Source organism: Lonchura striata, chromosome 4 (assembly GCF_046129695.1).
Source record: "Lonchura striata isolate bLonStr1 chromosome 4, bLonStr1.mat, whole genome shotgun sequence".
Lineage (NCBI taxonomy): Eukaryota > Metazoa > Chordata > Aves > Passeriformes > Estrildidae > Lonchura > Lonchura striata.
Genome location: NC_134606.1, coordinates 23,729,163 through 23,754,975, shown reverse-complemented (window position 1 = coordinate 23,754,975; position 25,813 = coordinate 23,729,163). Strand labels below are relative to the sequence as shown.

The 25,813-nt window shown below is 40.5% G+C and overlaps 1 protein-coding gene across 7 annotated transcripts in view; it reads right to left on the bottom strand.

Moving 5' to 3' along the window:
- Positions 1-1,189: 1,189 nt before the first annotated feature.
- LIMCH1 (LIM and calponin homology domains 1) overlaps positions 1,190-25,813 on the bottom strand; it is a 171,420-nt gene continuing 146,796 nt past the window's right edge. For 6 of the 7 annotated variants that reach the window (XM_021541366.3, XM_021542170.3, XM_021543848.3 and 3 more), the window contains 14 exons: positions 23,105-23,198; positions 20,094-20,260; positions 19,319-19,424; positions 17,039-17,067; positions 15,952-16,035; positions 14,486-14,578; positions 13,428-13,532; positions 11,954-12,090; positions 11,029-11,159; positions 9,177-9,300; positions 7,907-7,984; positions 5,391-5,499; positions 4,407-4,509; positions 1,190-1,921 (listed from right to left, as the gene is read on the bottom strand). In XM_021541366.3, coding sequence (XP_021397041.2) covers positions 1,896-1,921; positions 4,407-4,509; positions 5,391-5,499; positions 7,907-7,984; positions 9,177-9,300; positions 11,029-11,159; positions 11,954-12,090; positions 13,428-13,532; positions 14,486-14,578; positions 15,952-16,035; positions 17,039-17,067; positions 19,319-19,424; positions 20,094-20,260; positions 23,105-23,198 — 1,386 coding nt within the window. In that variant the 3' untranslated portion in view covers positions 1,190-1,895. The remainder of the gene's footprint in view (positions 1,922-4,406; positions 4,510-5,390; positions 5,500-7,906; positions 7,985-9,176; positions 9,301-11,028; positions 11,160-11,953; positions 12,091-13,427; positions 13,533-14,485; positions 14,579-15,951; positions 16,036-17,038; positions 17,068-19,318; positions 19,425-20,093; positions 20,261-23,104; positions 23,199-25,813) is intronic. The other variant, XM_021543008.3, reaches the window with a different exon arrangement.

The following is a 25,813-nucleotide window of genomic DNA, read 5'->3' as shown; positions in this document are numbered from 1 at the left end:
CCATGTTACACATTCTTTGTGGGAAAATGTTGTAACAACCACAAGCAGAAAGTAAGCATCCTGCTTATCAAAACCTTTTAACAGTAAATCATGCAGGTGGTTGATCAAAATATAGTATATCACTTTTAGTTCCAAAACATTAGTCTAATTTATTTTATTTTTATTTAAAAATATTCCCCAGGTGAAGTCCACAAAGGACTTCAGCTTTTTGGATTTATTGCATCCATAAGTCATTGCTGACTGTGTGCAACAGCTTTGCATTTTCTAAGGCACAATATTAAGGAAGTAACATGTAACTTTCCAGCAGATAGTCACAATGTCCTCCAATGACATCACATGTGTGTGTTTGATGACATGCAGTTTTGCATGGTTATGCAACTCACATGCAAGCAACTGTCTAGCATTTCAATAAATAATTGCTATCTAGAGAACAACTCAGAATTATTGCTTCCCTAATAACCGCTTCATTTCTATTTACCAACACATCAAAAGATGACAGATATGCACGTAGATAAAAGAAATCTCTATTCAATTAGTTTTATAGTTGTTTTAAGGCAGAAAAATATTTTTCCCCTCCATTTGAAGATATTTCCAGTAACTGTTTACCAAAAAGTGCTAGGATATTTTACAGTTGCAATACATTCCCTAACTTTGTCTGTGTATTGTAGGTACCTGCTGAACCTCTGTTTCAATGAGCTGCTGGATCTCTTTAGTAAGGAGCACATGCTTAATCAAAGAGCACAAAGGAAAACTGTCCCAAACACAGGCAAGGTAGTTTTTCTGCCTGTGGCTCCAGCCTCCTCCCTGCCCGTCTTCCACACTTCTGGGTTTTGCTGACTATTTTTGGACAGTGGATGGAGGAACACAGGCTCAAGGATGTCTAATTCTCTACCCTGGGGGGTACCCAAAACACATCTCTGCATGAGATTTCAACCAAGTGTAATGTTTGCAAGTGAACGAGCAGGTGTCCAATCCACTCAAATCAATTGGCAAATTACAAGCCAAAGAGAAAAGCTTCACCACAGCATCAAACTGCAGCTCAGAGACCCACAGCTCTGCTGGGTCTGCCTGCTTGGCTGCCTCTTCCCCACATCATCTTTCACTGAGTTTAACAACAATACAGGCTTCTGGACTTACTAAGAAGGATTGCTCCTGATGGGAATTTTTCCATTGTTAATGGTATGCAGTCTTTAGGTTTAATGAAGAAATCTTTATTTCAGAGAATATTAAGCTATAGTCATGAACATAACTTGAGGTACACAAACAAAAAATCCTATGACTAAAGGTGCAATAATTTATTTGTTTAACTTCTACCCTCCATTGAAGGTAATATAAACAAAAAATGCTTCAGAAGTACAGGATGTATTATCAAACTAGTCTCTGTATAAAAAAAGTTATAGCTTCAGTTACAACAGAGAAGTCGTGCTGTGATGTTTAGTTTTTCAAATGCACTGATTAGATACTATTTCAAAATTACTTCTCAGCTCAAGTTGGCATATTCTATAAAGGTTCTGTAAACTTAAACTTTTTAATAGCTAGAAATATTAAAACAAAACAGCTTTATTGCATGTTTATTCTCTTATTACTTTCAAAATAACAAGGTAATAGACTGGGTATCATAAGCATACCTGAAAGGTGGTTTTGCTTTTTTTTTTAATAGTACTTAGGCTTTGCCTTCCCAAACACGGTCATACATATTTTGCAAATTTCTTAAGGAAGCAAAAACCAACATATTGCATTTCAAAGGAGCAGGTGCAGCTTTTTGTGAGTTTTTGAAAACGAGATGAGAGCCATCATGTCCATGGATTCAAGCTTTTACAAGTGATTGTCTGGAGGCAGCCGATACATATGAGAAGAGAGTTCCTTCTTGAAATTTATTAGGACTGAAAGTCATGTCACAATGTAGTTGGCTGTCCAGCAGCTAGGTAAAACAAAACAAGTAACTGGTTACAAATTTTAACAAATACAGATTATTATTTACATGATCTCCACAATTCAAAAAAAAATGTATCTGGAGCTATATATATTTGTGCCCTGTTTTTTCTGCAAAGCTGGGGCAGTAACTACTAAAAAGATTCAGCATAATTCCAATGGAAATACATTGCCACGTGTTGAATGCATTCTGAATTAAGTTTTATCTTATTTTATGTCCAAAATATCTGTGTGTATGTTTATTTCAGTCTCTGAAGTGCCAAAATAGTAAAGGACTGTCGAGTCATCTTCAGCTGTGCCTAGCTTGTGCTACCTGGTAACTACAGACTCCTTGTGTTATTTGGCCATACAGGGAATGGCCAAATTCAGAGAATCTCATTAATTTACTTCTTGCCTTTGACTTTGACACTCATCAACTTGTGACCATTCCCTGTGTTTGACATTGAATAGAGAACTTCCTTCCTTGTGAGGTTTTACTGTTAAAAAACTACATCCACTTTTATTTGAAAACCAGAAATATTTTGTACCCTGGACCACTACATAATCCTTAATGCTTTTCTAGTAATCTTTTTTTACTATTTATTTTGAAACAGAATAATCCATTTTTTCAGATAAGCTTCTGGGAGCCAAAATATTTAATCAAGATGCCCGTAAGTGTCTCAAAACAATAATGACCAACCCTAGGTTAGTCAGAGACTTCTGCCCAGTGCTGCACAGGTTTCAGATGCAGCCACAGGGGCAGAAGGCACAAGCCATACAATCAAACAACTGATTTAACATTTTGCATTATTATTCCCAGAACTGAAAGGCCAAACACTGACATGGTACCAGTTTATTCTTAATTTCAGGTGTGCAGTGTATCAAGTTTTAGTTAAAAAACAGCAACTAGCAATATTTGCAGTTCTGTCAAAAGCAGTCCCTTTGAATTGTCGACAACAGTTACTGTAACTTAAATTAAACTACCTGGATTTGAGATTATGCATGACCAGTGGACATAGCTGGAAGAGGTAATTTGTTGCAAAAATTAAAAACCCCTTGCCATAATTATTCTTCAGTAGCCATACATTTTCTGAAAACCTATTTCCTCTGTCATGGACTTGGTTACCATTCTGCTTGGTATGTACAAATGCAAAACATTATTACATGAAACACTGCACACAGCTCTGTAATGCATTTTCTACAGTAACACTGTTGTAGAAATGGTGATGGAGAGAGTGATTTCTACAGCATATAAGCCAATAATTTATTAGAGCCTTTATCTATCCTCAAGGTACATTGATTTTTATTTAAGCAATAAGGACTAAGAAGAAAAGGAAATTATAACTTTCATACCTTCCTCTCTCTTTTGTGTAAAGCCAGAGGTGCAAATCTGCATTTTAAGGGTCAGGACCTCATCCACATAAGGAAGGTTTATAGGTTTAAGCACAAAGGGAAAAAGCTATTTCTAAATATTTCAGGTCAAATAATAACTAACTAACTAAATAATTTTCTTAGCAGAATTTAAGAAAAAAATTGCCAAAAAACAGTTATACAATAGCACCCTCTAGCTCTGCTGACGGAGAAGAAGCTTGTTCCTGGAGCACCAGAGCAAAAGTACCCATTTTTTTTCTGGCAGAGGTAGGAAGGTACCTTTCCTAGTCCTCAATTTCTACAGCCAGTGCTTTTGAGAGAGGGCAAGGGAAATATTAAGTAAAAAGAGCTCTAGATGTCCACTTACCAGTTGGAACTGTAGGCAGCGAGTACATCAAATAGTATTTAACAAGAAGACAACAATTACTCCTATTGTTTTGCATCTTACTGTTTCCACAAGATGGAAACCAGCATGGGCACTGACCATCATTGGTGACATTGGAGCAAAGCTGAAATGTTCTAGTAATTTGGTATCAGTCACAGGAATCCAGGACTTAGAAAGACATTTAGGTGACCTGCTCTAAGGCAGTAAAATCACACAGTTTTCTTTCCTGCATGCAATTTTCTGACTCATTCTTCAAAATTTATGGCAAGCAACACTACTTATCACATATTTGGGGATACCACCAGAAGGATTCATTATGAGTTACAGAATGTTCTTAATATTTTACATTATCATTTTGTCCAAAAAAGGGAGGCCTGGAGATTTAAAAAAAGGGTACTTCTCCAAACATGGCCCAGGGTCCTAGATCAGGTAGAATAATCTACATTGTCTCATGTGATGTGAGAGATCCAAGCCTCTGGGTCATGCAATATGTGTGCATAGCATAGGAATTTATGTTTATGCACAGAAACAGCCCTTAAGTCTAATAGTGGTCAGCAGAGATCCTCTGAGACAATTTAATGGGCTTGGAAATATTTTCTAATATGAGAAAATCATTAAAATGTCATGGGAAGACTCCTCTTCCCATGGTGAAGCTACACCTGAGTGTCAGAGCAGGACAAAGCCTCCAGCTAAAATCATGGCCACAGTATTTTCAGAGCTCCCAGGATTTGGTACTCACTTCTGGATCGGATATAACAATCGTTGCAGTTAAGGAGACCATTTCTAATCCTGACATCCGTGCCACTTGCTGCATCTCCCAGCTGGCCCTTGCAAACGCCACACTGTCAGTTGAAGAACAGAGACAGTAAGAGAGACCATGCTCTACTATTTATCACAACTTTTCCCAAATTTTTACTTTTGTTTAAGTAGTTCTTGGAACGGTGATAAAAATACCCCCCCAGAAGCCCATACTCCTGGGGAACACTGCAAACCAGTAAGAGGGTTTTCACAGAGTTAGAAGTGTTTAGGCTGGATTTCAGCAGCCTCTGCTTACAAAGAAGTAAAGCCTAATTCTTTTATGGGACATCTGACTTTGAGGCTGCATTCTGGAGGCAGGTAAGTTGTGATGGATAAAGTTTAAAGAGGCCAGAGATTTAGTCTGGGTAAATGTTTAAAATCAAAAAAGTCTTCACAAATGTCTAATATCAACTGAGCCAGAGATAATGGAAACAGATGCTTTCTGATTTCTCTAGAAAACACTTGAGGTTATTTCCAAACTGAAACACTCAAGAACAGTCAAGAAATATTTCTGGTAAAAGCCAGAATACACCATTCACTGCATAGTCAAAGCTTTCCAACCATGGGGCAGATCAAAGATGGCTTTGGGACTGATCATGCTTTTGGAAGGAAAAAATAAAAACCACCTAAAAAACTTGCAAGGTAAGTAATGCTATATTTAAAAAACAATTAGTATAATAGAGAAATTGGATTATGCTTTCCCCCTGTAAGTACAGAAGCTAAGTTTGCTTGCTTGATCACAGGTTTTAGTCCAATTAATGTGTCTGACTGCAAAACAACACATTAGTTGTGTTATTTCCACTTCTTCACATGTTATGCTCAGACATAACAACCATGTAATACCCTGGTCCTCTCAGTTTCACATCTATTCTCTACTTGCACTGTGCACGACTTGAGGTTTTTCATAATAAAGCAAGAACCATACCCTGAAGCACTGAATGTGGAAATAAAGACCAAGTGTTTCAATAATCATGGCAGCTCCTTTTCCAAGAGGGAGACCACAGGTAGAACAAAGTTTCTTCCCGCTGACAGACCTAGAAGACAAACATGGCTGTAAGAACACTGCAACTAATGCTAAAATGAAGCCAAATATTTAGATAGGTTTATCAAGAGGGACAGCGTGGGAGGAAGGAGCACTGGAGGGGTTTACATAAATACACATTGACCCTTCAGCCATGTTACTGAATCCACCTGCACGACTGCCTTCCAGATAAGCAAGCAAAGGGCTTAAAATCCTTAAATGGACAGCAACTCAGACATATTTCCTTGCCAGTCTGCTGTGCTAGATCAAGGGAGATGAAAGCCTCTTAACAGAGGCCTGGTTGCAGGGAACCATGTCTGTGGATTCACAGAAAAAAGAATGGTTAGGGTTGGAAGGGACCTTAAAGATGATGTAGTTCCAACCCCCAGTGAAAGTCAGAGAACATTCCACTAGATCAGGTTATTTAGAGCCCCATCCATTGCAGCCTTTAACACCTTTAGGGATGGGGAGTCCACAGTCTCTCTGGGCAATCTGCCTCAGTGCATCACCCCCCTTATATTAAAGGTTACTTAGGCCTAGCCAATGCCACAGCGATTCACACAAATTAACTGAGCCAGATTCTCAGCCCAGAAATTTTTCCATTTGTTTACAAATGGATTTGCTCACTGCAAGGCAGAAAACAGGATGCTATTCTTGCACCCAATCAAGCTGGTGAAGCCAATAGTGACAGCATAACTATAATAGCACAGACCAGGCACTGGCTGATTCATTTCAGACTGTGCTGCTGCAGCCACTTAATACTATAACTAGTCAGAGAAAACCTGAAATTGGATCTCCACCTGCAATGCAGAAAATACTTCAACTTGCACCTTCAGGGGTTCTGGAAGACTGTCTAGACCTCTCTCCTAAATCTGCTATTGGATGACAGGTGGGTGAAGGTTCAGAGCCCCAGGAATAACTGGTGCCTGTTTTCATAATGGTTTTAATAGCACTGCAGGTGCCCACTTCTATGGGTCTCACACTCTTCACTTCTCTCCTGCCTGTCAGCCTGCCAGAACTGATGCCTGACCTAGTGAGATGAACCTGAGATCAAAAGGGATCCCATCATTCTGTGTCATCCATGCTTTTTTCAGCCAGGGCTGAAACCAGGAGAGAAACTTAGTGATATTTCATGAGTTTTGAAAAGACAATTTGATGAAATCCTACTCAACTATGCAAGAAACAGCAGAAAAACTCATGACAATTAGAAAATTATCCTTGTTTCCAGCTCTTGAACCCACCATGTACACAGGCAGCACAGACATATGATCCTCTTGTTGCTTCATTATCATTATTCCTTTTAGAATAACTTTGCTGTGTTTTTTTCTCCCTTCCTACAGCCTTAACCATTCTGCTTCTATGTTATTCCTGAGTTCACCTTTGTTTTTACTTCTTCTCCACTATCAGAGTTTTTACAAGAGCAAATAAAAGTTTCAGATCTCAGGAAATTTTTAAGAGTTTTCTAATATTTTAGTGGGAAAATGAATTACATCCTATCTATTATTTACAAAAATAAGATTTATTTCAGGAAAAGATCATGCAAAAGATCCTCAAATCAGAATACAGCTGCTTAATAATATGAAGTAGCTATCACAACTAGCAACCTGTAGCAAGGAAAGGCAATCCCACTAAAACTGCAGCTATGGTTAGAAAAACATAATAAATTGTCCATGCAAAAAAAATCCCAATAGTTTCACATCAATGTAAGTGACATCAGAAGGAGGACTTTGCTCTGGAAAGTGAAGAAAAATGTAATTTAAAAAGAAAGAAAATTTCTGTGTTGTATTAATTTGCCCTATCTAATAAGCAAACTGATTTTAATATACCCCCAAATTATCAGTGATTTAATCAGTCTACAGTTAAAATTTATTTAGAGTTTGTACACATAACTCACTGAGAGATGTACAGAATGCACAAGAAAATCAATCATTCTAATCTCTATGAGATTAGCATGATTATGGGCAAATTAAAAATCAGCAAAAAAACAAAATGGTGTTTCTAGTTTGGAAATTAAAGGAAAAAATTTTTAAATCAGCAAGTGCCAATGTCTAGAACAGATCTTACTCCTGAACTTGTGACTAGTCACAATTAAGATATTCTCTGGCTTAAGCACTCTGAGATCACGCTTTGTCTGAGTTTTATACTGTCCTATTTCAGTTTTAATGAAACTTTAGTGATCAAGCAGAGTTCTGGAGGTGCTTTCTGAACTGTGTTATTTGAAAACATAACAGTACCACTGAAGCAGGCAAGGTATATGGGAGAGGGAACTACATGTTTATCCCATGGACAGTTATGAATTACAACATTTAGCAGACTTAATAGTGCATCCACATAATACTAATGTGATTTTTCACTCTGGCAGTTCACCAGCAACTACAAGATGTGTTTGGTCTGCAAAATTCCTTATTGACCTTTAGTACCTGTTGGGTGACTGATTCAGAGCAGCAGGAGAGCAGGGAGATGACGGCCCAGATCGGAAGTTCTCATGATAGCCTGCCCTAAAATACAGCAGAGATGTAGATTACTGCAGCTGAACAACAAATAAAACCAGGTTTTGTATGGAGAAATTCCAGTTGGTGAATCTCAGGATTTTTGGTTCTGTCTGCTCACTGCTGCTCAGTCAGGAAACTCACAAGGTAATCAGCCATGTGGAGATTCCTGCCCGCCCCGCCAATCCATCATAGCTACCACCATGATGAAGGAGGGTTAAGCCAAGTCACACCACACCACACTACACTCTCTGTTGGCCCTTTACTGAGCAAAAAGGAAGCTACCAACACAGAAAGGTGGTTTATTTGGTTAATGGTTAATTTGTGTCCATGCTACTCTGAAAGAGCTTGGTGAGCAAAACCATGGCTTTTATTATCAGAAATCACAGGACTGATCCAAACTGTAACAGCCTAAAACAATTCACAGATTAAACAACAATTTCCTCAAACACACACACAGTTTAGAATGAAGAATAGGTAATCAAACCTCAATCTACATTAGTTTTGACTGGATATAACCTTAACAGAGGTAATAGGTTCTGCAGAAGACTGTGTTCATATATATGCTAATGAAAACAATGTTCCTTTCTCATTGCATAGCTTCTTTTTGTAAATACTAAACAAACAGATCCCTTATTTACCAAAAGATCTAGTTTTACCATTCAGTTAAGGTTTATTCAAAAGCACAGGCAAAGCAGCAAAGTAAAAAGACCTCACCAAAATTTACAGCAGAAAGCAAATACTACCCTATACGTATCTTCTTTTAAAAGGACTAGAAAGTAGCAATGGATATATGTTTGGAAGATGGGGCATGAAATTCTTGGATGACAGCTTCAGAGACAGATATAACCTGACATTCCCACCCTCATATTCAGCTACTTATTAGCTATAAATGTTTTTCTCAGGCAATTAAAACAAATTAAGCACATGAAAAGTTATGCCAATATGTGCTGAGCTACAGTGAAAGAAGAGGGAGGCAAGCAGGGGGTGTGCTCCCTCCTGAAATTAGTAACTGTGGTGCCTGTAATGAGAAATCAAGTAGATAAATGTTAGCAGTCTCTGTGGGAAAGCCAGACGTGAAGGGTGTCTTCACACTGCAGGACTCATCAAACCCAACCAATAAAGGATGCTGAGCAGGAGTATAAGAGAGAACAGAGCAAGTAGGACTTCTCAATCTCTTCAATAACCTTTATGTTCTCACCTCCTCGCTTCCCCTGCAGAGCTTGGTTGGTGTCCCACAGACTGGCCCAGGAACGGCCTCTGCCCAGTGTCCTCTGCGCACTGTGGAGATCGCTTTGTCAGCAGCTGCTGACTCCAGGAGACATCTGCAGTGAGAGGTGGGGGAAACTCAATATCTGAGGCAAAATACTTCTGTCAGTATTTATAAACCATCATGGATTGTGGGCCCACAACAAAGGAGAGAGATGTACTGTTCCTTAAAACAAACTTCTCAGAAACCCCCCACAAAGTCAGAGACAGGTTTTGCTACATCAAAAGACCTCTATGGAACATCATTCCTTTGCATTACTCTCACATACACATGATCTACCCTGCTGCTGAATGAATTTCTGAAGGGGGAAAGGGCAAGGTCAAACAGCCATCCACAAACACCACTTGGGAAAATAATGTAATTGTCGTAATGAAGGAAGCACCAGAGACACTGAAACTTCTATGGTGCTGGAGGATCCAAACTTCTCAATAGCAAGAGATAAGGGGATGGTGTTATAGTCACTGCTCTCCATAAATCAACTGATGAATACTAATTCCTTGGTAATTTTCTTCCATGCTTCAGATGGCTCAGTGACAGTAACAGCCTCACAGCAAAAAGCAATGACCTGTGAGATGCCCAGGCCAACCACCCTATCTCTGAGAAACAGTGCATTAGCTAGACCCTGCAAAATGAATTTTGTGGCTCACAGCTGGAGAGAAGCCTTACCCTGCCATGTGCCAGCCATCTGGTTTAGAGAATGAAAATTTTGCTGGGGCTTATGAAAGGCCTGTTACCTATTTTGATATCAAGAAAATAAAACCCCACACCTGGGGTTATTTAAGGGCTTAAGGAGGGAGCAAGGATGGGATGCTTTAAGAGGCAAGAAAGGAGCTGTCACAATACTTGCAGAGGACCAAATTGTTGAAAAGAACCTAGGAAAACCCTGAAGCAGGGCTATTAGCACACGTAGTTTAAAATTGTCAAACCCGTTAAGTTTGCTTAATCACTACTACAAATCCCCAAGGCTGTATTGCTGGTTAATAAACATTCTGCTTGCTTTCTTTCTTTGTGCAATTTTTATCAAAGCACTAAGAATACAATAAAATTGAGACAAGGAATGCAAACCTACTAAGTTTAATAGACTGAATTCACATTTGGAGCAAGTAATAACACTGAAAACATTTCCATCCATAGACAAATGATTTTTTAGAATAATGAATTTTTATGCTTAACTGAAAACAAAAATCTAAAACTTGATTTCAGAATTTCCATTCACTTTCTGTCTTTGTCTGACTCGCATGACATCAATGCTTTGGGGAAATTCTTTCCTTCAAAAACATCAATACTTATGGGAGCTAAAAAAATAAATTAACTTTAAATGTAATTAGACATTGCTAATGACAAAATTGAGGCAGATGTTGCTTTAGGCTTGGCTTGAAAAGGTTACATATCACATGTAGTGATTTTGACTGGACTGAAACGGACATGAAGAATTAGCTATAAAAACACAAAACGAGTGTTGTAAATAAGCTCTCTGTATCATGATAAATCCTATATGTATGCAAGATTATGTAAAAAATGGAAAATAACCCTTTTAGCTGCTACTGTGAACATGCAGGCCTATAAACAAAATACATGCTGCAGAAATTGTCATCTCTGATGAAAACAAGAGGAGTTTAAATTTCACCTTAACATATTTACCTTTGCTAACATAAAATAAATTTTTAGTCTGAGACATTCCAGTTTTGAAGATATATGTGTATGTCAATTTCCAAAATTCTTTAAGTTTGGTTTCTGCCTGATTTCTATCTGGGGAAAAACATATGCACAGCAAGAGTCTTACTCTCATCCTGAGTCAGTGGCAGATTCAGTCTGGCAGGTGAGCTGCGATCCATCACTGGCACGTGGTGCTCCTGTTCGCTTCCTCCTTTCAAGATACCAGTCCCTGGGTATCCTGAGAGTGCTTTATTTCCACTGCGAATAAAAAGATTGCATTGTATACAAAAAAGTCAGGAGAAATATAATCTAGAACATAATGGCTAAATCAGACTTTTGAATATCAGTCTATTTTTTACACAAAAGATTTTTGTTATTATGTCAATTTTGCAATGACAAACCAATGAGAACACTAAGGAATTAACAAGTTTGTCTCCAAACGGTCCAAGTCTTCCTGCTTACCTCCAACTGCCACTTAGATGTGCTGAAGATAATTTTGGATTTGTAGAAAAGAGCTTCTTTGACAGAAAAAAGGCTTTAATCCATGTTCTCTATACACTGCTCAGCATCATCAGATGCCTCTCCTCTTTTGTGAAACCTGTTAAGTAGCAGTTGAGCAAAGTCCAGGACTTCAAACACCACCTGGCAAGATTGGGTATGGCATTTCTGAGACAGCCAGGCAATTTCAAAGGTTCTGAGTGAAAACAGCTACAGCTCCTTTAGTCCTTCAGATGGCTTGTGAAATGTACACAAGACACAGTGCAGTGATGTACACAGATGTCTGAGCTGTCTAAGGTCTGATCTGGTTGCTGTGACAACCTCTTGGCAAAGCCATACAAGGAAAAGACAAGCCTTCTGATATGCACAACCAGCACTGTGCACTGCCACACATGCATCTGTCTGTGGGGCCAGTGAACAGTGATCAAGATGTATTGCATCGAGCCCACCAAGTGCTGGTGCTCCAGCATCAATTGTGGGCACATGTGATACCCCAGAATCCAATAGAACACAAAGCTCCACAGGGCTATGAAATGCTTAGGGTAAGTACATACCTCCTCTTTTCTTGCCAGAGTTCACTTTCCTTGCTTTTCAGAGATGACACACTGTCCTGCTCCCAGAGCAGCTTTTTTTGCTTCGTAACTTCTTTTTGCTTGCCTTCCCCTGGACAGCTGTTTGAATCAGTTGAGTTCTAGAAGACAAATTAAGAGGGAATAAGGAGCTTTCTTTGAATTTGGAATTGGTGCATGCATGGGAAAAATACAGGCTGCCCCTAGATAAATTGTGTTGACACATCTTATTATCAAAATGAACATCTCACATTTATATAGTAGAACCATATGACCCTGGTAAGGCTAACTTTGGATTTAATTAAGACTTTAGCTGAAACAACAACTGGTTGGACTAAGCTGAGCATGAAATAAGTTAGGTACCAATTATGGTGCTAAGGATGGCAAATTAAAACTTCCCATTACATAATCTTTGGCAGAAATCCTTGAATTATTTTCAGAGTCTAGACAGTCTGCCACTGGACTTGTGAGGACTTTGTGAATGACCTCAGCTTGCTGTCAGTGCCTAGGAGCAAAGCATCACTTACATGCACTGGGCATCCTCAAAGGGCAATGCCAGTACTACTTCCAAAGTGGTACAGGAGTGGTTCAGATCTGACTTGTGGAGCTCGAGGAAGCAATGGCATGAGATCCTTTGCTTCTGGGCGCAGGCAGAGTCCTGACTGTGGCATAAGCAGCTGCACCAAGGAACTTACTGCTACACAACCATGTGGAAAATTTGCCATGGCTGATGCCTTTGCACAGGGATGAGTGAGAACAAGGGGGCAGGAAGAGTGAGGGGAGTTGATACAATTGATACAGTACTCCTAATCCTGGAGTTCAGTGGAAAAAGGGGTACCTTAGGCAAGAGAAAATTATGTCTGTAAATCCCACATTTACTCAGCTGTGAACTCATCTGGGGTGTCATTCTCCGATCTCTGCAAACACTAATTTAATCAGATGCTAGATGCATTGAATTAAACATTTTGTGCTGCATGAGTGAAAAAAAACCAAAACAAAACCCAAACATAAGAGAGTAAACATTCCTCTGTTTTGCTGCTTTCTGTGACAGGAAAGAAAAGGAGGAAAACTGAGGAGGTAGGATTCTGTCTCATCTGACATATATAAAGCACTATTTTACACTTGAGATTTTGGATTCAAAACCACTTAAGAGTCTGTTAGCTTTGGAACATAATTAAAATTTCACAGCACTGATTAAAGAACAGAGACAGCTGCAGAGGGAAAGTATCATTCTTTGCTCTAGTTGAAAATGGGATGTCAGCAGTTTGCTTGGGAATACAGCTATTCAGTTGTGAAAATCTGTAACCTGCAGCACTATGAGGCACCACCAGTTAGAGATGGGACCCAGGGAATACCCTTACTCTTACAGCTCCCAGACTCTGACAGCCTTTAGCAAAGGATTAAACTGCACTAAAGATGGCCTACTCTTCAGTGCCTTACTACTCCATGAGAAACTCACCACTGTCTTGTTTCCTTCAGTGGTAGAGGAAGAAGAGGAGAGGAGCTCAGCAGAGTTTGAAGAAACAATGAATGGAACTACAGTATCCTCAATTATCTTTCGTTCCTGAAGAAAAAGGATCAGGAGAGAGTGGGAGTTAAAAATACAGAATGTAAACTATGAGTTTATAAAACACATAAGAAAAATAAGATTTGGTTATGTGCCATATTTAGAGGGATAGTTAAGGACTTGTAGTACCAAGAATAATGGTAACACCTCAACTTTTCATTTTCTTCAAGGTTTTGCACTTCCATTCCTTTTACCACTGAGATGGAATTTCCAAAACAAGAAAAAAATACTTCACTTCACAGAACTACTGTTTCACAGAGCACCAGTCTATTAAGTTTAATATAAAAGTATGAAATTACCCTTGGTACATGAGAAACTTACTCTGAAAGTTGAAAATAATTTCTTGCTTAGACCACAAGTATGTCCCTCAAGCACAGATGAGAAAACATCCATTTACATAATGCATAGACAAACTTTTAAATATTTTCCAGTTTCCTTCAACAAGTATCTACGTACGACAGAAGAAAATCACTATTTTCTAGATTAATAATGTTCCACAACTGTGAGCTTTGAACATCTGTGGATTTTTTTTTAAGGCCAGTTACAAAATTCCTCCATGATCAAACCCAAGGCAGACAACAATTTAATCTGGAGCTCCACCAAGTATATGCCAAAATACACAGGGCTCTGGCCCTGCAGGGAAGTCTGAGCGTGCCCAGACAGAGCTATACTGACTCACCCAGACTTGCACAGCAATTAGACACCTCCACCTATGCGGAGCTGCTGAGGATACCTGTCCAAATATTTAAATATTTTTCCTCAACATCTATGGCAGTGTTTAAGAGAAACAATCCTCCTCAGAATTCAGCCTTGAAGAAGATTTCCATTAATTAATCTAGCTATGGGATGATTTTTTTGTTGTTTTTGCACCCATAAGTGGGTGCATTTAAATTAAAAAAAAAAAAAAAAAAAAAGCCCCAAAGAACCACCTTCTCCATTGAGCTTTATACCTCCTCATAGTATCTACGCTCCTCCTCTTCAACTTCTCTCTGGGCCTTTTCCCATTCCTCTTTCAGCTTGTACTGTTCCTTCTGATACTTCTCCTGTACATGGATAAAAATACAGATAAATCCACAGCATTCAGTATTAAGAGTAAATTCTGTAGTATCTCCATAGTGAAAATGAATTTGCTAAGAGTGGTTTAATTACAAATAGGATTAAATAAAAGGATAAAAATTGGAAACATCCATGGGTATCACAAAAAAGCTTCTTTTTCACTTTGCCCATTTTTTTGTAGGACTCACATTTAACACCTTCAAACTTCAAGAAACTTTTGACACATTAGAAGTTAATTTCTTAGGATTTTTAAGCTATTTAGTCAGAAATTACGTTTAAGCTCAAAAATATTAATAATTTATTGTTTATCTTATTGTATTAAGCTTCAAAAATGTTTCACAGACCCTTTAACACTGAGACTATGGTTGTACATTAAAAACTTCATCGAAGTAGCATATAAATAAGCAGGTTTTGCAATACTGGAACTAATTTAAGAGATATGCCAATTTAATAAATGATGAATAACTATGCAAATTTAAGAGATAAATAGTGTGTAAAGCTTTGAAGAGAGTAAGATTATAATTAGCTAAATAGCTTATTTTCTTCCTTCAAGGCATGATTTCTTAATTGTATTCATAGAATTTTGCAAAAAAAAAATTATCTCAAATAGGTGTTTAAAATTGTTTGCCAGAGCTGGTTTGAATATGGAGAGGAGTGGTGACTTCCATTTCTCTCTTACATCAGTTCCATCATCTCTTCAGGTTGGCAACCACATTTGTCTATTCCAGAAAATAAACATTTACTATTGAGAGAGCACCTATGTGTGCCACAAAAATTATTATGAGACTTTTACATCATTTTAAGAGGTGTAAAATTAGATGATCTCAAGAAAGCATAGAGATACAAAAGTCCTTAAAGGATTAAAAGACCCTATTTTATTATTTTCGATCCCTGGACAGTTGCTTGCTCTTTTGTTACATGGAACAAAGATGTGATTTCTTTGGGATCAAATCTAGTCATAGTTTCAAAAGACACTCCTTATTGACTGGGAGATTCAGGTTCTAATATCCACTGCATTTCTTCCTACTATGACTCCAAGTAATTAAGAGTTTTGCAGTCTATATTCAGCATAATTTAAATATAATTGAGGACCAACACATTCAGTTTTACTCTGCACTGGATTGCAGGACCAAGTCCTTTTGGTCTTTCCACAGAGTGGAGAAGGGAGACATGACAGTGCCTAAACCACACAGAATATTTGTGTGAGTGTGTGTGTGTGACTTATCACTCAACTGCCACAGAATTTGCTCAAGCATCCACAGAGGATGTGGAAAACATGACACAAAATGCCCAGTTTTTGTCCAAAGGGACAATTCAACAGCTGAACCACACAGTGGAAGACATACAGTTTCTGCCCTACCTGAAGCAAGCGTTCTTGCTCATGCTGCCACCTTTCCTGGCGCTTTCGCTCTTCTTCTGGATCCCAGGACCAAAAATTGGAACGCTTACGTGAAGGAAAACCAAGCTATTAGACTGTGACACTACACTTCACATGGCTACCAGAGAAAACTGCACTGTGCCTGATTAAGTCCTGCCAGTGATGTTACAATGGGAAACTGGGAACTAGATAAGGGTTCTCTCAGTTAGCAGACAATATTCTTAGTTTCCTGACACTTGGGATTGCCCATTTGTAGCCACATGATAAAAGAATCATTTGGTTTGCAAAGAAAGGCTTGGTACACTTCACCTGAAGGGGGGAAAATGTCTTAAAGAAAACGATAAGCATCACTGAACAGAGCCATCTCCAGGAATTTAAATTTAAAGAACACACATGTTTTGCTTCTCTATAATCTTCTTTACAACAGGAAAAGCAATTTTAGGTTGTAAAAAATATTCTCTCATTTTATATCTGCCAGCACAACAGCCTATAGCCTTGCTTTGAATTTTTATCCATAATCAAATAAATCCTCAGGCTTCACCAAGGATCCTATTACATGCTATGTTTAAAATCTTTATAATCAAGGGCAATTTTAGATACTTCCTGTCATATCCCTTTCCACTACAAGTAGTATTATAATCTCATAGGAAAAGATTATGTCTATTTCTATATGACAAACAAAATGTGAAATACTGTGTACTTCAGAGTAGTATTTGTGTTGTTGTGGGTTTTTTTGTTTCATTGAAGAAACAGTAGAATTATGAAATCCTTTCATTTCAGTGCATTTAAAATACAATGAATAATTTAGAATTACATATTATTTAGATATTGTGAAGCTTTAGTGGCTCCAGCAACCAAATACTGTACAGCTAGCTCCAGATAAGAGAATAATGCATGAATTCCAGACTCAGACAATGCCTTGATTTGGGCTGTACCTTTCCTCTTACATGTCCATGAGAAAAAAATTCTCATTCTGGTTTAGGGATGTTACAAGACAGTTTGCATTAAAAATTAATTTCTGCTAAACACAAATCACTAAACCAAACAATAATGCAAAAAAGGTACTCACATTTGATTTATCAACAGTATCAGAATCAGCTATTAAAAAAAACCAGAACAATGAGAAATTAAATTTAACACAGCAAAATTTCCTCAGCCTGTAAATAGATCTACATTATATCTGTATGTTAGTCTCCTATTTACTCCCACAACCAAATGCAAGGACTAATTGCAAGAAAATAAATCAGAAAACCAGATTATACCCATCACCAAAAAAAACTACTTTTTATCTGGGTTTAAAGGAACACAATATTAACTAATATCAGGTTCTACTCTACCACTAGCTAATGCCATCTACTTCTGGCCACAGATGTTAGCAGTGTTCAGATACTGAGACTAACCTACCTTGATTTACTTTTCCCTTCGTGATTCAGTGCAAGGAAGGAAAAAGTCCAGCAATGCTAAAAGGGCGGATCTACACTATTCAAGAGTCACAGTTACGAAGAGAACCATTGCCATTTTCTATCCAAATGTGTTTGAAAATTAGACTGATTAAAAGAAATCAAGAAAAAGTTATTTATAGGCAAATGATTTATTTTGGGTGCCTGAAACCAGAGTATCACAACAAATGTGCAACCCAACAGCTCTTTGTCAACTGTGCAGCAGGAATAGGCATTTTCTACGAAAGCGAGAAGTAGAACAAGTGATCATCAGCTTTCACCCCAGCCCTGTGTCCGAAGACACCTATGGCTGGAGAGCAGAAGGGCTGGAGCTGTGCTCAGCCCCGCATTTACCTGACTGCGAGAAAAACTGTGAGCGCCGCCAGTGGTTGCGGACCCTAAGCGGAACCATGGCCCCGCGGGGCGGCTCTGCAGGCAAGGGCACGGAGACAAAACAAGAAACAGGGTGGTGAAAAGGTGATGACAGACCCACACCTGAGCCACCTTGGCCACAAGTGCGATTTGTCTACAGCTGCTCTGGTCCACGGCAGCTAATTTACAATGGACCTGATGATCACAATGGACTGTGTGCATTTAAGTATTACTTTTGCAACATGGCACCTGAACTTACGTGAGAGCTCTAGCACACTGGTGCAAGGGCAGCCGCCCTTTCAAGTCTTTGTACGGTGCTTGCATTCATTCCTGTTGCAGATACACGTTTTAACGCATTTTGTGAGCCTTTCAGTGCTCTCTATGCTGTGAACGCTAGAGTGCAGCCAAGTGTTTCAGCACCAGTCAGAAAACAAGGCAACAGACCTACAACTTTTTACTTGATATTTGGTTTGATTTGCTTAACAAAAAACGATATTGTTATCAAAGTCTGCTTGGGTAGCACCTACCCACTAAAAAGAAGTGAGAATTCCATTCCTTTTCAGACAATCATAGAGTCATTTGGGTTGGAATGAACCTTAAAAGTCATATAGTTTCAATTCCCCTGCCATGGGCTGGGACAGTTTCGACTGGATCAGACTGCCCAAAGCTTCATCCAGAATAGCTCTGAAGGCTTCCAGGGATGGGGCATCCACAACTGCTCTGCAACTCATCATAAAGGATTCCTTCCTAACATGTAAATTAAATCTACCCTCTTTCAGGTTAAAGTTTTTATTCCTTGTCTTATCACTACATGGCTTTGTAAAAAGTCCCTCTTCAGTTTTTTCAAAGTGGATCACCTTCAGTAGTTTTAGCCTTGCAAACATTAGGCTAATCAGTATATTACCTATAGATTAACAACCTAGGAAGTTCTTATGAGGAAAAAAAACTCAGTTGATTTTTCTCTCTTTCTTCCACAATACCTACATATATGCATATTTAAAATAAATATAAAGTCAAACTACTAAATGTCATCAGTCACAAGCAAAACTTTGTCATGAAGGCAAGGAAAAAGATTCTGCATTGCAAGAACTTGTGTTGGGCAGTGGTCAAATTCAAGGATGTGGTCAGATATGTGTATTGTTCATCTACAAAAAGGAGCTCCACAAGAGCAGCTGAGTGCAGAATTTATCTCCAGAAAATTTTATTGTGAGATAAAGCCTGTTGCTAAGCCATTTTCATCTGTGAGCAGCAATATGCAATACTCATTGATATAATACAGCCTTTACTGCTAGGCCAGGAAAACGCAAGATAGGGCTCTCCCTCTGCTGTGTCAAATTTCTGCTGTTGTGTGTAAGAGGAATAGCCAGAAGAATCCTTTTCATCAGAGAAGCCACACTACCCATGTCAGTCAATAAAACTAAAAAATTACTGTTTTAGCTCCAAAACCCGCCAAGCTGTGGATTAGGCACATCTCCCTGAACACCACATGCTCATATTCAGTTGCTGTCTGGCTGAGTTTTCCAAATGCTTTTGCTCACCTTGTAGACCAGAGTTATGCAGAGTAACTTGACTGGTTTCAGGCAGTTTCTTTAAAAATGGCAGCACCACACTCCCCTTTTCTTCCAGAGGTTTTGCTTTAATCACCTGTTCAGACATTTGGGAGCAGAAAACAGCATTAAAAAAGGAACAGGTTAAATCAAAGGTCAGCCAAAACCCTTTCTACTTATTTTCTGAAACATTATCAAAGATGAAGCCTCTATCTCCAGAATGACAACAGGGAGTTGCAGTATTGAAGTCCTGTAAGTAACTGGTAGCTGTTTTCTGTTGACATTCCCACTGCCCTGCAAAGCAAAGTCATTCCTCTAACACCATCTGACTAACCAACATCTAACCTACCTGAAAGAGCAGCATGGTCACAGCTGTTTGCTACCTCTGCCACCACTGGCACTTGTTCAGCACCTCAAGAGGACTAAGAGGATAAGCTCCACTGTCTGGATACTCTGCCCTCCCAACAGGTGGTGGGACTGGGGTTTACAGGTTAAGTTCTCATTTCAGCCTCAGTTTATAGGTTCAAATGCTACAAGCAGATGCTGTGAAGTTCCTTTTGAGTGGGAACTCTTTGATGACCATGCAATTTGGCAGCCAAAACCATCCTTCAGGGTCATGTTTTCAATTAACTCCTGAAGTGACATTTTATGGAAAAAAATACCAATCTGGACAATAAAAACTTCTGTGTAGGGTGTTGGTTTGTTTGTGTGTTTGTGTTTTTTGGTTTTCTTTCCCCTACTCCATCTTTTTCTTGCTTGTACATACCTCCTGTGTAGAAGGGAGCTCTGCTTCCTTCTGCGGCTCTATTTCAACTTTCTTTACATCTTTCTTGCTTGAAGCAGTTTCCTCTGAAGGGACAGGACTGGGAAAGAATTCTAATCTCTTCACAACAGGGCTGGAACAAGCTGCAGTTGACTTGAATTGCTTTTGATCTAAACCAAATCCACACATATAAGAGATAATGTTGCAAGGTTAAGATACTTTTCCAAATAAAACATGCCTATTTCTTACAATCCAGTTTCTTACCGGATGTACTGTGAGCCCGTTTACTGGATGTTTTGAAAAAAACAAATTTTTTTTCTTCAACACGGGAAAAATTAATCTCTCAGAGAAGACAAGACTCAAAGAATGAAATTCACCTATCAGAATTTATACGCTTACATTGACTTGGGCCACCAAGTCAATCATGGGACACCCTTTGTGGTCAACAAAACCCAAAGAAATCCTTGGGAAAGAATCACACAAACTTTTATTTCAGGCACTCCTCAGCTGAGATGAGCTGTAACCTACAATGGGCCTAGTGAGCTAAGATCTCTTGACTGAAATTATGTGATGAATCATACCCTAAGATGTTACAGAGAGAAGTAGCTATATGACATGACCTCACTATCAGCACTGGAGGATATTTCAGCTTAACTGACAATCAGTTAAGCATCAGACAACAAACAAACTGCTAACAGGCAGCCTTGGACTGGAATAACCTAGTTGTCATCTAATTCTTAAAGAAACCAAACAAGTTGGTGTTGGTTTCTGGGAGAAGAGGCTAGAAGCACACAGGTCGATCACTGTGACAGCTGAACTGCTGATAGCTGATACCACCACAGGAAGCAGAGCAGTCATCAGTGTCTCAGGCACTGAATAAGCACCCAGACATCTCTCCAACCTCCTTAAGGAGAAACTTCAAATCCTATCCCCTTTCCAACCACAGCAGCATTAGCAGCTTCTGAATATACCTCTTTGACAGGCTGGGAGAGTAAACTAAGAAGGAGATGCAGCTCACAACTCCACTAAGAACGTGGACACAAGCAGAGACAAGAGCTGCTGCTGCCAAGGCAGGTGCACCCTCCTCTGGAGCTCTTCCCCCACCATTAGAGGCATAAGAGCTGCAGCATGGAAGTGTTGGCTTGTGCGGAACAGCAGAGGAGGTTGTTTACAAGACGTTCACACAGTTTGGAGCCATTCATCCCTCCAAAGCAGACATAATGAAAACTCCATGTTACTTTGTAATTTCGATTTTTGCAATACTATGTCAGTTTTTCTTGCCAGACAATATCAAAATTTGCTGTCAGTACTTAAAGTTTAGTATTTCTGACATCTGGGGAGCTGAAGCCAAGATGGCTTTGTGATCTGTAGACAACACCAGCTCATCACTGTTGACTCTTGAGAGGAGAATTTGGTCATTTAATTACAAGATTGCACCTTCTACATTACCTGCCAGATGTAATTCAAAATTGTTAAACTAGGTACTTTGGCATCTAGGAGCCAAAGTAATTAAGGCAGCTAATGAGCCCTTGCTAACAGCTCAAGTGCTTCTAATCTTTGGGGAATGGTACCTCACTGATGTTTGAGGGCAAAGCTCAATTGTTTAAGTCACATTTATCCCCAACGAATAGGAGCATTATTCTTACATACCAACTACAGCCAGAGATCTCATTTAAACACCTACTTGACAATAGAATTTTTTACTTACTCATACCAAGCTACACTTTATAATAGACACATTTTAAAAAATGAACAACAAAAAAATACCATGAACTTAGTATAATAGCACACAGCAAATAAAGTGCCTACTCAAAGACAATGTTTCAGAAACACACTTTTGAGGAAAACAGCTTAAAATTCTACCAGCAAATTCCTTTCCCCAGATTAGGAATCATGCATAAAGGCTTTAAGGCAAAAAATCAGAAGTCTGCACAATACTGTCCATTTAAAGCCCCTGTGGAGACTGAAGTTCCTCTTCTTACTCTTTCTCCCCATTCCTTAATGTCTTGGGGGAAAAAATGTGTCAGGGTAGCTTCTGCCCTTGTTGCTTTCTGGTTACAGCATGCTGTGGCACTGGCTTTTCACTTGCAAAGATGGCCAAGTGGGCAACTCAGGTCTGTCACTTCAATCACAGAATGACAGAACAGCCCAGGCTGGAAAGGACATCAACAGACCATCTAGTCCCACGTTTTGTGGGAAAGGGAGCCTAGAGGAGATTCTTTCGCACCCTGTCCAGCTGCACCTGAAAAAACCTCCTGCCACAGAGGGTCTGACACATCCCTTGGGAGGCTGCTACAGTGAATGACTGCTCTGACAGCATACAGACAGATTCCTGACATTTGCAGCATTTTCTAATGAGCCCTGTTTGTGCTGCTAGTGATGCTCCTAGTCGATTCCTGCCACAGGGTATGCCTCAATCCAGCCCATAATGAGGAAGGGTAAGGGCAGGGTGAGGGGCAGCAACACACCCACCTGGGGACGGGCAGGGCTGGGTGAGGGCAGCAGCACACCCACCTGGGGACAGGCAGGGCAGGGTGAGGGCAGCAGCACACCCACCTGGGGACGGGCAGGGCAGGGTGAGGGGCAGCAGCACACCCACCTGGGGACGGGCAGGGTAAGGGGCAGCAGCACACCCACCTGGGGACGGGCAGGGCTGGGTGAGGGCAGCAGCACACCCACCTGGGGACGGGCAGGGTAAGGGGCAGCAGCACACCCACCTGGGGACGGGCAGGGCTGGGTGAGGGCAGCAGCACACCCACCTGGGGACGGGCAGGGCAGGGTGAGGGGCAGCAGCACACCCACCTGGGGACGGGCAGGGCAGGGTGAGGGGCAGCAGCACACCCACCTGGGGACGGGCAGGGCTGGGTGAGGGCAGCAGCACACCCACCTGGGGACGGGCAGGGCAGGGTGAGGGCAGCAGCACACCCACCTGGGGACGGGCAGGGCAGGGTGAGGGGCAGCAGCACACCCACCTGGGGACGGGCAGGGCAGGGTGAGGGCAGCAGCACACCCACCTGGGGATGGGCACTCCGGGGGGGCAGGTGTCACACTGCTGGGGCTGGGCTCGGCTTGCAGGCTGTCAGCTCCATCCAGTTCCACTGGGGAGGCCTGGAGAGAGAAACACAGCATGGAGTGAGTACAGTGGAAATAAAAACATGTGCTAGTTCCTCAAGGCAGCGCTTGCTGCTCCTTTGTAGTGTGCTCGAACCACATCAGTGTGGAGCTCAGCAGGGTGTTGGGGAATGTTTCAGAGCAATATATGCCCGTTCTGGTATTGAATGGCTGTGCTTTAATCTCCTTTTCAAATCCCTCATCATCAGCCATTAATGTGGTTGGTTTGGAATAGCTCCTACAAGCTTTTAAACTGTAGGATATCTTGGATTGTGTTCGCTGGAGATAAGCACACATTTCATCCCTAGTTTCCCCTTCCAGAATAACACACAAATGTATGCATTAGTGAGAAGATAGCACATACTAGGGTTTGGAAAGTGGCAAAGTAATGAAATACTTCCTTTATTTCATGGTTGTCTAAACAATCTGTTATCTGAAGGGAAAAGCCAGAGTTTGTATTAAATGTAATGAAATACTTGAAACACTATTAAGAGAGGGCTGAAAAAATATGGTGAGACCATATCAAGCCAATAATTCAAATGCCTTTGAAAAGCAAGCTTCCTGACCTGGACAGGGCTGTTGCATAGTTAAAACTAAACTGTCAAAACAAGGGCAACACTTCAGCTGATCTATTCAGCAGCTTCCACTATATGTCTGCTTTTCCAGAAGGCAAATCAAGAAAAATCTGCTGCAAAGCTATCAGCCATTGCCGATAGCTTGTGCTTCTAATGCATCCAAGATCTAGAAAATGGCACATTCAATGGTGGAGAAAAAAAATACAGACTATTTTTGAAATAAAAAGTAATATATTTCAGAAATACTCTACTGTAGACTTTCTTTCCTGTCCTTTTCTCACTCCTCCATCTTCTTAACAGCTGCAAAGGAGGAAATTGGATCAAATTTCCTCTTTTCTGCAGGCAGGAATCAGACCTCCACTTTCTGTATGGATCCCTTTCCCTATCCCTGAAGGCCCACATGGGCCTATGGCCCCTTATCTGAACAAGCCAAATGAAAAACAGGCCTGGGCTCTCACAGCTCCATAACAGGAGATATTTGCTGGCAATGCCAACAGGATGTCAGCACCTGTGGACACACCACAAAGCTTCAGGGAACTTTACTGCTGGCAAGGTTTGTGAATCCCTGCCTCGTCTCCTCTCTGGAGGGAGACACGCTCTCAAGAGGCTGGAACATGCCTTGGAAGATGCCCTGTAAGGAAAAGGTGCAGAGCCACGGCCAGGGCCAGTGACCTAGGCAAGCCCAGCAGGCAGCCAGCAGTGCTGGGAACACGAGAAGGAGCCTGCAGCTGCCAAGGCTGTGCTGCCACCTCTCAGCAGGACAGGCGCCAGGGCACAGCCACGAGGCTCCAGAGGCGACAGCGCTTGCTGGGGCTGGCTGCCTGCCATCCTCACCACTGCCACCACTTTCCAGGGCACTGTCACCTCTGACACCCTCAGCCTCTGCCCCAGCCAAGACATGGGGACACATCTCCCACCTTCCTAAAAGCAATTCTTGAACTGGATGAGGCAGAAAGTGAAATAGTCTCCAAAAAGGTAACATGGAAAATTTCAGGAGTTCCTCTCTACCATGTCCACCTGTGAATGCATCTATACCAAGAATGAGGAAAGCACAGACCTGTCCCTCCATGTCTCACACACTCCCAGGAGGAGGGATGGTCACTGGAGATGAGGCACAGGCTAAAACACAGCCCCAGAGAAATGCTCTGAAGACTGCAATCCTTTGCCCCAGAGGTTTATCTCTTGCCACTTAATTGCTCTTTTCTTTCATATAATCAACCTCTGTCTCCCCCAGTTCTTTTGGATGTCAGCCTGGTGTGTCACTGAGAGTTTTCATTGCAAAAGCTCCAGCATAATTCTACTGCAATTAAAGAAAATTTCCCCTTCAGCCTCAGTTCTTGCTCCTGATGCAACAGCAGCCAGGGGAGAAGCTACAGGAAATCCTTCTCAACCTTGCTTAAAGCAGAAATAAGTACTTTTTTTCTGCATGGCAGAAGGCAAGCCAGTGCAACAGGCTAGCCAGATAGGTTGTGCCATCTCTGTCCTCAGAGGTTTTCAAGATTTGAATGATCAAGCCCTTAGCAACCTGTTCTGATCTCATGTCTGATCCTGTTTTGAGCAGCAGACTCAGCTAGAGACCTACAACCTGAAATATTCTATGTCATTCTACAACCTACAAAACTCTGTTAAACCTAAACAAATGGCTATTATTGAAAGTTCAGGATGTGCCCTAAACAAGGTAGTTTTCACATGGAAAAAGCAAGAGGCTTCACACCCACTAGTACAAACCATAAGCTTCCCAAAGAAATTGTAGATTTCAATTATTAGTATTTAGATGGATAATATTTTTGGTAAAACAATGGAATTCACCCTTCACTCTCAAAAAGGAACTGTCCAGATTGAAAAATTAAAATAAATAAATACATTCAACTTTAATTTCAACCTCAGAGGCTTTAAAGCTATAAACTGTTATATTCCTGGGGCCAATACAAAAAGTGTTAAACTATTATACCCAAGAAAGTCAATTACTGATGTCAACTGCTATTGGAGAAAGAAAGCACAGCCACTATGGCCTCTCAGAGGGGCTAAACCGTTTCT